This window comes from Nomascus leucogenys, chromosome 9, assembly GCF_006542625.1.
Source record: "Nomascus leucogenys isolate Asia chromosome 9, Asia_NLE_v1, whole genome shotgun sequence".
Classification (NCBI taxonomy): Eukaryota; Metazoa; Chordata; class Mammalia; order Primates; family Hylobatidae; genus Nomascus; species Nomascus leucogenys.
The window spans coordinates 65,290,273-65,301,623 of record NC_044389.1 but is presented as its reverse complement, the minus strand read 5'-3'; the positions used below and the strand labels follow the sequence as shown (position 1 = coordinate 65,301,623).

The following is an 11,351-nucleotide window of genomic DNA, read 5'->3' as shown; positions in this document are numbered from 1 at the left end:
GATGTACCTAAACTCATTTCCTTTCTTTTTTATTCATATATTTTCATAGTCCCTAGATTTCTTAATTGGCTACTAGATCAAAATTATCAACATAAAATCTTTTGTATCCCCTGTCCTCTCATAGTTCTAAGACTTATTTTTCCTTATTCAAAGCATTTCTAAAATTGCTCCTCCAGGATTCATGAGTTTTTCTTGATTAGTTAGGAGAGTAACTCCCTCCTTCAAGCATTACCTTATAGACCTCAAAGTTAAGATTCTCAAAAATATAAGGAACTTCACTCATATCCTGAATGCTTACTATCCAAATGGAATAGTAACCTTATATGTATACATAACTCAAATAATAACCACGAATTGCCACTGGCACTCCATTAAAACACACACATCATACACGATTAAGATAAGAGCTAAATATTCTTGTTTTTCAGTTTCTCTTTTGCTATGACGGCATGTGGATAGAGTTCAGGAACCTATATAAAACTGAGTGAAGAAAAAATGCTTTTATTAATCACAACATGAAATTAACATGACATCCTATTAGAATTAAACCAGGATAAATACTGCTGTTATAAAATTTACATTTCTCACATCCATTCCAGAGGAAAATCTTACATATTAGGGCTCATCTTAATCTTATGGACTGATTTCAGTAAAACTTTTTAAATAGTAAATAGCAATTAACATATTCTCAAACTGTGCTAAGTAGTTAGAAAGGCAACTATAAAATCTATAATAATAACAACTGGCAGGATTAGAACTGTTCTGTTAAACATTAAGAACCACATCTCTGTTTTAGATGTTACATCAGTGCACCTTTTTCACTGGTAAGGCAACTGCTTGCTGTGGGTGCCACAATGATTACCAAAGTTTCTTCTTAAGTAAAAGACACTTGTTTGATCAAGACTCAAGTGAGTTTTCTTTCCCAACTTTGCTCTTTTGAAGCAGAAGGAAATACCTTGGTCTCTGATATATGTAAGGAGGCAAATATGAAATACAGCTGTTATAATCTTCTAAATCACAACGAGGGCAATGAATTATTATTAGAAATAAGTCTTTGAAATATTTCATTTTTAAAATAACAAGGCTTCTGAATAATTTCTCAAAACTAGCTTTCCATTTTAGTACACGACTTGATAAACATAGCACATTAGATAGGTATTTAGCAATTTCTTCTATCAACTACACTTTGCCCTCACTAAGCGTTAGAGTATGATTTGAAACAATTTCTACATATAAAGCATCTTTAAATAAGTTTTGTGTTCACTGAACTGAGACTTCTTTCACTTATGTACCTGTGGAAGTTAATCTGAGCATACACATATATACATACTTGCATACATATGTGTACATATGTTTTTTAAGTAAGTTACTTTTACCATTAGAATAAACCTAGACACTGCAGGGACAACTCTGGGGAACAGTGTGGTCTGCCTTAGCAACCCTTCTCTAGGTTGAGGAAGGCAGGTAGAGTTCGCTGAAGGATGTGATGAGGCTGTAGTAAGTCTTCTCATCATCTGTTAATCCTGCGTTGCCTGGTCTCACCACCACAGCTACGTGCACATCTGCTTCCTCAGCAGCACTGGCCTCTGTGAAAAAAATCAAACGATGTGTGTGTGTCAGAAACACCGAAAAATGATGTCTGAGATTTGCATCAAAGTCAGCAGGGGGATGTGGGGATGGAAGAAATGAATTTGGCCCGGATTTGATAACTGTTGAAGCTAAAAGATGGGCATGCTGGGGTTGACTATATTATCTCTTTTAGGTATGTTTTAATTTTTCCATGATAAAATTTTTAAAAATACGCAACTGTACTTGACAGAAGAGAATGGCAGTGTATCCTACACTTCTGAGCTTTATTAAGTACTTATGAATGCAGAAGGATGGAGCCATGTTCTGTCCTACACCTTTCCTCCACTGCCTCCCATCAGCCCGTACCGAGAACTGAGCTGTTTCCCAAAGGACAGGCTGTTGGTAACACCAATTAAAATGATATGGGGCTGGGCACGGTGGACCCAGGAGTTCACTTGAACGCCAGACTTGAGTCCAAGAGTTCAAGACCAGCCTGGGCAACATGGTGAAACTCTATCTCTACAAAACAATACAAAAATTAGCTGGGCGTGGTGGCGTGTGCCTGTAGTCCCAGCTACTCCAGAGTGCTGAGGTGGGAGGATTGCTTGAGCCCAGGAGGTCAAGGCTGCAGCGAGCCAAGATCGCACTACTGCACTCCAGCCTGGGTGACAGAGTGACACCCTGTATCAAAAAAATAAAAACACAAAGAAGATAATGGGACAAATGGAATCCTATGGTCTAATCAGCCCAAGATATCTGCTCTTACCTCCAGACCCTAAACATGTCATACTCCCTGCCTATAATGGAGCAAGTTAGAGTGGGAAATGGGATATAGGTCTGTGACAAGAGACATGGCGCTTACTAGGACAGACAGAACAAAACTGGTGAGAAATCTGGAATATATATATATATATAAATCCCGTGGAATTTAGATTTGGTATAAGAGTAATCGCCAATAGTTTCTCAGCCTTTGGAGAAGAGTCACAGCACCTGAATAGATTAACTGAAGGGCAGTCGTGCTGAGAGAGTTAAGAAGTTCCCAGGAGACACACTGGGGCTGAGCTGTTTCTTCCACCCACCCACCTCCTCAAGTGCCTGTTTTCTGTTCTGCCTGTGAAAGGGCCTGTCACCTTCCCAGAGCAAACAGTACTCAAGACTCCCCTCTCTGTGTGGGAATGTCTTCTTCAGACCACCTCTACAGATGCCACTGGAGAAAGGCAGCTACCTTCCACTCACCCCTACTTCCTAGCCTGACTGCCCTGAGCAAAGTTTTCATCGTGACTGGCAACCCAGGAATATGACCAAGTTAAGCCATCACAATCCACATGGGACTTGACACTACAAGTGGCCGTTCCATATTCAGGCTTCTTATCTAATTCACCGCAGGGCAAGTTTTATCCCTAAGCATCTATTTGCTCTACTGTTGTAATACTGAGACATTTTTTCCTACTTGGGTATTACTTGGGATTTTATTTTTTATTTTATTGTATTTTTTCAGACAGGGTCTCTCTCTGTCGCGCAGGCTGGAGTGCAGTGGCACGATCTCGGCTCATCCTAACCTCCGCCTCCCAGGCTCAAGCAATTCTCCTGCCTCAGCCCCCAACCGAGTAGCCAGGATTACAGGAGTGTACCACTACTGCCTGGCTAATTTTTGTATTTTAGTAGACACAAGGTTTCACCACGCTGGCCAGGCTGGTCTTGAATTCCTGACCTCAAATGATCCACCCACCTTGGCCTCCCAAAGTGCTAGGATTACAGGTGTGAGCTGCTGCACCCAGCCATTATTTGGGATATTAACTTAGTTTTTCATTCTGCCTCAGCAGTGGAAGTCTGGGCATGTAGTACCAAAACAGGACCAGAGAGAGAAAAGAGCAAGCAGGCAGACAGCTCCCTGCCTCATCCCAGCTGCCAATGACCCAAGTTCTGGCCCCACCGCCTAAGTGTGTATGGGGCCAGCAGAAGATGAAGGGCAGGAATAAAACCGCCTTACAGAGAATCAAAGGGAGCTAATTTCATTTTGAAGCCAATTTAGTGATTATTTCTATTCTCCAAAATTAGGAATAATTTCTACAATTGCAACTGAGGAAATGGCTTAAGTGAGAAGAGAAAGATCTGAAATTATAGATGTACTATGTGATCCCAAATACAAAAACTAAGTGGCTAAACACAAGAATATGAAGAAACTGTAAGTGGTCTAAAGACAGGGGTTATAATTCTTAATATGGAGATAGAGCAAAGGTCCAGGGATCACAAATTGAACTGTGCATTTAATCCCAGAACTGGCTGGCTCAACTAACCACCCCTTATACTCACACCCCCACATGCATGCTCCTTCCCATGACAATTCCTCTAAGTCTTCCTGTTAATTTCCTGTGTCATAGTGTGTATGTGTGTGTACATAGCGATGGGTGGGAAATCACGGCCAAGGAGTTAAACGAGAAGAGTTAGTCTTTTCAATGCCACTTCCCCACATGCAACCCCCAGAGTTGGTTCATTCTTTTTTGAGACAGTCTTGCTCTGTCACCCAGGCTGGAGTGCAGTGGCGCAAACACGGCTCACTGCAGCCTCGGCCTCCTGGGCTCAACTGATGCCCCTGCCTCAGCCTCCCACACAGCTGGGACCACAGGAGTGAGCCATCACACCCAACTAACTTTCTGAATTTTTTTGTAGAGACAGAGGTCTTACATTGTTGCCTAGGCTAGTGTCGAACTCCTGGGTTCAAGCAATCCTCCCGCCTCAGCCCACGAAAGTGCTGGGATTACAGGCATGAGCCACCATGCCTGCCTTCACTGCTGTTTTTTTTTTTTTAAATTCAAACATGAACTTGAACCAGACACTGTTTCTTCATATAAAACTGTAAAACTTTTATTTTTCAAGGATCCCCATATGAACTTTCTTTAAAGAGGCAATGTATTTGTAGTGCCAGGCTCAGTTCATATCTTGGAGTATATAAGTCTATTACTCACCTCGAGTAACATCTGTCAGAAACAAAATGTTGTTGGTTGAGCACCCAATGCTGTCTGCAATCTTTCGGTAACTTTCACTCTCTACTTTGTGTCCAATCTTGGTATCAAAGTGACCATCAACAAGCTGAACAAAGAGAAGGGGAAAGACTGGCAATACAAATACACTTGCAGTGCCCTCATACCTTTCTCTGAAATACGTGACAAGCACAGTTACTTCATTCGTTCAGTATTTACTGAAAATCTACTTAATAGGGAATTTATGGAGGGTATACAAAGTAAAAATAAAGATTTTATAGCAACAGACATTTGGAAGAAGAAAACTACCAGCTCAACATACATAAGATCATTTTATCATCTACCTAGTTTTCACTACCATTCATTTTACATCTGAAATAGTTTAAAATAAACATGCCCTACATCCTACCCTTAAAGATGATTTGCACTCAAACTACTTACTGGATTGAATTTTACTCCTGATGAAAGATTCTGAACACTGTCCTTTAATCTTACGATGAAAAAATTTCTCTAACCTGCCTCATGAAAAAGCTATTATTTTACTTACAAGAAATTCTCATTTTCTAGTTAAAACATTTTGAAATTCTGCCCAAGGGCTCGTCTATATCTCTGCCCTCTTGGAAACAATTGGAGTCAAATGTGTAACTTGCTAATTTGACCAACAGTAATTAAAATAAGTCCATATTTAGGATCAGTTACTAAGATGTGATCTTTTGAATGTTTTCAGAACTTTTCACAAACTAAAAACAAGCATAGTAAGCACTCAAACTGGGTTTGGCCAATGGGAAGCTAAAAAAAAAAAAAGTAATTTTAAGGTTTTTTTTTTTAAGTTAAGATTGATTTTGCTTATTTTCTTTTTCTCGCCGTTTGCCTCACTTGGTAACTAGAGAGTAAAATTCTTATCAGTGAACTCAGTAGGTACTTTTGGCCTGTCATGGTTGTCAGAGAGAGCAGAAGAGAAATTGTATCTGTATTAAGAGAACAGTCACCAATGATTAAAGGGTTTCATTATTAATATTTGATTTAAAAATAAGACAGAAAGTAGGAAAATACTAAAATTAGAATACGACAACCTCCAAAGCCAAAGTGTTCTTTGAACATGGTAGGGGCTCAATAAATATTTATTTTAAAAACTTGTCTGGCCAAGTTACCTATTGTAAGTAACCTATTATAAGTTCAGTCTATATTCAAGTTACCTATTGTAAGTTAAAATTATAAGTTCAGTCTATATTTAAGTTACCTATTGTAAGTTAAAATAAGTAAAAATTTTTTTTTTGAGATGGAGTCTCACTCTATCGCCCAGGCTGGAGTGCAGTGGCGCGATCTCGGCTCACTGTAAGTTCCGCCTCCTGGGTTCAAGCCATTCTCCTGCCTCAGCCTCCCGAGTAGCTGGGACTACAGGCGCCCGCCACCACGCCTGGCTAATTTTTTTATTTTTTTATTTAGTAAAGACGGGGTTTCACCATGTTAGCCAGGATGGTCTCGATATCCTGACCTCATGATCCGCCCACCTTGGCCTCTGAAAGTGCTGGGATTACAGGCGTGAGCCACCGTGCCCGGCCGGTAAATATTTATTTTTAAAAAGTATCTGGTCAAGTTACCTACTGTAAGTAACCTATTTTAAATTAAGTCTATATTCCAAGTTACCTACTGTAAGTTTGGTCTATATTCAGCTAATCAGCACTTCTTTTTAAAACCCTGAATGTAGTCACTTCTTTCACTGATCACCCAATCCTCCAGGGGGCGCAGGGATGACGGCACAGAGGGGCTAGCAAGAATTTTCTCACGTACACGAAATGCAACAGGTGACCACCTTAACTTATTTTATTTAAAAATGTGCCTGGTTCTCCTATAATAATGCTGTTTCTTCTTAAATAAAATCTATATTTCTTCAAAGAGCCAAAAACAAATGAGTGTACCTTGTTCTCTGCTGTATTCAAGAAGTCTTTATATATTTCTCAGGACTGTGCACAATCCTATTTTGCATCCTAACTGATTTTATTTTTCAAGACACAGAATAAACTTTATATAACAACCTTATATAGAAGAAACTATAAAAACAATATAATTAAAAGTGATTATTTTCTTCTTACCTAATTTTAAACAACCAAAAAAGAAAGCATTCTATTAGTTCCAATTAGTTTTCCATTAACATTCATTAGTTTATGCTTTGATAGCATCAAAAAAACAAAGTAAACTAGGTAACCTACCTCAAGGATATCTCCCTCCGTAGAATGCCCGAATAACAGTTTCTGTGCCTCCACACTCCCTGAGGAATAGATGTACACCTTCATTCCGGCCTCTCTCCACTTCCTGACTGCTGGAACTACATCTGCAAAGAACCTAGAGGGAAGACCACTAAGTTAAAATACAGGAACACCTCATCTAGCCAGATGAAAACCTGTCAAAACAGATGCCATATGTTTCTCTCTTTGTGCCCAAATGGTAACCTGAGAAGCACTCCCTGAGACTACAAACTCCTGCAGTTCTAATAAATGTACTGCCCGAGTTCCAGGCTCACAGCAGATTAGAAGCAACAATCTATGTGGAAAGGAGGATAGTTTTGAACAGATAGCCACTAGTGACAGTAAAAAGGGACTACAGATAAAAGGATGAAATGGGAAAGTGTTTTTTAAATTCCCAAAGAACTCAAAAAAGCAAACAACAGCAATAATATAATATAATCTTTGATGTTCTTCATGACAAGAAAAGGTTAAATTATGTCCACTGTGCTTTAAGAAAGCATGGAAATGTTTTTAGAAAGATCTGCACCCAAAATATTCAAAACAAAGTTTGAAGGCTCAAAGCTATAAACTTATGATTAGCTAGAAAATGGAATTACTTTTTTTTGAGACAGGGTCTTGCTCTGTTGCCTAGGCTGGAGTGCAGTGGCATGATTTCAGCTCACTGCAACCTCCACCTCCTGGGCTCAAGTGATCCTCCCACCTCAGCCTCCCAGGTAGTTGGGACTACAAGCATGGGCTACCACCCCCAGCTATTTTTTTTTTTTAAATTTTTTGTAGAGATGGTGCTTCGCCATGTCACCCAGGCTGGTCTCAAACTCCTGGACTCAAAGTGATCCACCCACTTCAGCCTCCCAAAGTGCTGAGATTACAGGCGTGAGCCACTGCACCTGGCCTGCATTTCTTGAGAACTAAGAAAACAATGTTTTATTATATGGGGAAAAAATTACATAACAAATCAGTTGAGACTTGTACCAACTCACATTAACCAGTCAGCAAATAAAGATGTCTTTTTCTGACTTCTGACACTCAGTCTCTTTTACCAATTCTACAGTGTTTTCCACATTCATGGAGGAAATTAACATCACAGGAGAAAGGTGAAAAGAGAAGCACAAACAACTTGGGGTGTAGAACCAGTCATCTCTAAAAGATTACCCGGAAAATGTCAGGAGTCTTCCGCTTTATATGTATTAACATGCTTAATATGTTGCACTAATTGAAGGAAAGAGATCAACGTATTCAAAACCAGTACACATATAAGTATGTTATTCTGAGTACTAGTCCATACCCATGGAGGCAGGATTTTTCCTGTCTTCAGCAGTTAGCTGTATAATTAAGGAACCAAGACCAAGAGAAGTATGGTCTAACTACCGGGTGCACAGTCTCCTGTCTCCACTTTTTTGAGTGCTTTACAAAGTGAACCTGGCTGACATTCCCAGATCACTGGCATATCCTGAAATTCCAGTCCATCATTTAAAAGGTAGAAGCTCCTCGTAAAGTACATAAACAAAGAAACAACATCTCATTTGACAGAAACACAAAAGAAATATATGCAGCTGGAAACAATCTTGGATCTTAGGGTTTACAGCAGGCAGTGGCCTAAAATCCTTAGAGGCAAAGTCTTATTAAGAATTTCACGGCCGGGTGCAGTAGCTCACACCTGTAATCCCAACATTTTGGGAGGCCGAGGGGGGCGGATCACAAGGTCGGGAGATTGAGACCATCCTGGCTAATATGGTGAAACACCGTCTCTACTAAAAATACAAAAAATTAGCTGGGCGAGGTGGCAGCTACTCGCAAGGCTGAGGCAGGAGAATGGCGTGAACCTGGGAGGCGGAGCTTGCAGTGAGCGGAGATCACGCCACTGCACTCCAGCCTGGGCGACAGAGCAAGACTCCGTCTCAAAAAAAAAAAAAAAAAAAGAATTTCTCAGCAGGCCTGGCACGGTGGCTCACGCCTGTAATCCTAGCACTTTGGGAGGCCAAGGTAGGTGGACTGCCCTGAGCACAGGAGCTTAAGACCAGCCTGGACAACATGATAAAACCCTGTCTCTACTAAAATACAAAAAATTAGCCAGGTGTGGTGGCACGCACCTGTAGTCCCCGCTGTTTGGGAGGCTGAGGTACAAGAATTGCTTGAACCCAGGAGGCAGAGGTTGCAGTAAGCTGAGATTGTGTCAATGCGCTCCATCCTGGACAACAGAGCGAGACTATCTCCAAAAACAAAAATAGGCCGGGAGGGGTGGCTCATACCTGTAATCCTAGCAGTTTGGGAGGCTGAGGTGGGGTGGACCACTTGAGGTCAGGCATTCAACACCAGCCTGGCCATTATGGTGAAACCCCATCTCTACTAAAAATATAAAAATTAGCATGGTGGTAGGCGCCTGTAATCCCAGCTACTCCAGAGGCTGAGGCAAGAGAATCGCTTGAACCCAGGAGGTGGAAGTTGCAGTGAGCTGAGATTGTGCCCCTGCACTCCAGCCTGGGCAAAGAGCAAGACGGTCTCAAAGCAAAAACAGAAACAAACAAACGAAAAGAATTTATCAGCAATATGGTATGGACAACATAGCAAGACCACACCTCTACAAAAATGTTTTTTGAATAGCCAGGTGTGGTGGTGCGTGCCTGTGGTCCCAGCTAATCAGGAGGCTGAGGTGGGAGGATCACTTGAAGGCTACAGTGAGCTATGATGGCACCACTGCACTCAAGTGTGGATCACAGAGCAAGACCCCAGTTCTAAAAAAAAAAAAAAAATAGGCCAGGTATTGTGGCTTACGCCTGTAACCCCAGCATTTTGGGAGGCCAAGGCAGGCAGATCGCTCAAGCCCAGAAGTTTGAGACTAACCTGGGCAACATGGTAAAACCCCATCTGTACTAAAAATACAAAAACTAGCTGGGCATGGTGGCACATGCCTGGTCCCAGCTACTCGGTAGGCTGAGGTGGGAGGATCACCTGAACTGGGGGAGGTCAAGGCTGCAGTGAGCCATGATCATGCCACTGCACTCCAGCCAACAGAGTAGGACCCTGTCTGAATCGATCAAGAATTTCTCAGTAGTATAATACTCAACAGTCTCCTCAGGCAGGAGTGCTATTAGGAACTCCATAACCAAGACTCAAAGAATCTGTGGAAGTTGCTCAAAAGAGCAAAGAAGAACACGGTAGTGCCGACATCCTCTGAGTAACCTCAACATGATGGGGCACAAAATTTCCTATGTCTCACAGAGCAAAAAGCAGGTAATTAACAGTCCAGGGAAGCAGCCCAACGGAGCTGTCACTCATGTGCTAAGAATCAAATATGACTTAGTTCAAGGAAGTCACCATTTTCTAGGAAGCTATTTTAAACGGAGACTTTGACAAGTCCTTCAATCAACCCACAAGACCAGACAGGCAGGTCCAGGTAATCTAGTCAGCTGAAATATTTTAGCCCAGTTTTGAGAAAATGAAACAAAGCTCACTTGTTAGACTAAAAAGAATGTGGATTTTTATCTGTTTTACCAATCTTGTGACTTACGCTGGAAAGAGAGGACTGGTGAAAAAACATATTTGGATTTGGGACTGGTGAAATGTTTAGGCTGACTCAAGCACATACTCTGCTTTCATGCGCCCAGCTGTGAATGCTGCCCTCCACATGTGGCCCTGCAGCTGTTTGAGTGCAGTGGTCTTTCGATCCAGGGACATCTGCCAGCACACATTATCTACCACGGCCTGGATCATCTGTTGCAGATCATCCACTCCATTCCCAGACGCTGCAGGGATAGGAACAGCCCCATCCAGGTGGGCGTCCTCTTCAGCCTTTAAGTCAGAAACAACATGTTTGTTTTATGCTTGTTCAAAAAAGAGTCATTTAAAACGAGACCCAAAAACCCAGCAGAACAACTTTCTCCATCATTAGCCCTAGTATGGCTGCAAATTGAAACATCATATACTTTGGAGCTGATACAAATGATTCCTAAAAGAACCTGGATTAGTAAATTTACATTACCTTTCCTTTTGCTAAAAGCTGAAATTTAAACAGAGAGGCATGTTGTATATGAGAAGAGAGAGCATATAATGATAGAATTAAGACTTGATTTGTTGATTCACTACTGGGATCAACAAACCAGGACTTTAACTCAATCTGATCATTTTCTCTGCACTATAACTAATTGAGAAAGAAACAAAGAAAATCTCATAAATTAGTTTATGCCTGGAATTCAGCGAAAAGAAGCTAATGAAGTAATAAGGTTGGTTCACATTCAGTCTCCTATAATCTCCCACATCTTGCAAAAATCCTGGTAGCCACTTAGAACAATGACCTTGTGACAAAGCAGTCCAATTTCTAAAGATACATGTGTACATATCTATATACAATAATGGGGGACTATGTATGTATGTTTCAACAAGGTTTCGACAACAAAAAAAGGTAAAGGAGGAAAGTAAAGTAAGTCCTCATTTAACATCATCTAAAGGTTCTTGGAAACTACGACTTCAAGTGACATGACCTTCTCAAATAATGTCATTTCCTTCAACATCATTTTGTTATAACATTTATGTGGAAAAAAATCGGTTTTGTTACAGT

At 40.9% G+C, this 11,351-nt stretch overlaps 1 protein-coding gene across 2 annotated transcripts in view; it reads right to left on the bottom strand.

Moving 5' to 3' along the window:
* Nucleotides 1–481: 481 nt before the first annotated feature.
* The window catches only part of ENOPH1 (enolase-phosphatase 1), a 29,966-nt gene continuing 19,096 nt past the window's right edge, over nt 482–11,351 (bottom strand). For both annotated transcript variants that reach the window (XM_003265815.4, XM_012499430.2), the window contains exons 3-6: nt 10,383–10,585; nt 6,761–6,893; nt 4,536–4,659; nt 482–1,586 (exon numbers count right to left, since the gene is read on the bottom strand). In XM_003265815.4, coding sequence (XP_003265863.1) covers nt 1,447–1,586; nt 4,536–4,659; nt 6,761–6,893; nt 10,383–10,585 — 600 coding nt within the window. In that variant the 3' untranslated portion in view covers nt 482–1,446. The remainder of the gene's footprint in view (nt 1,587–4,535; nt 4,660–6,760; nt 6,894–10,382; nt 10,586–11,351) is intronic.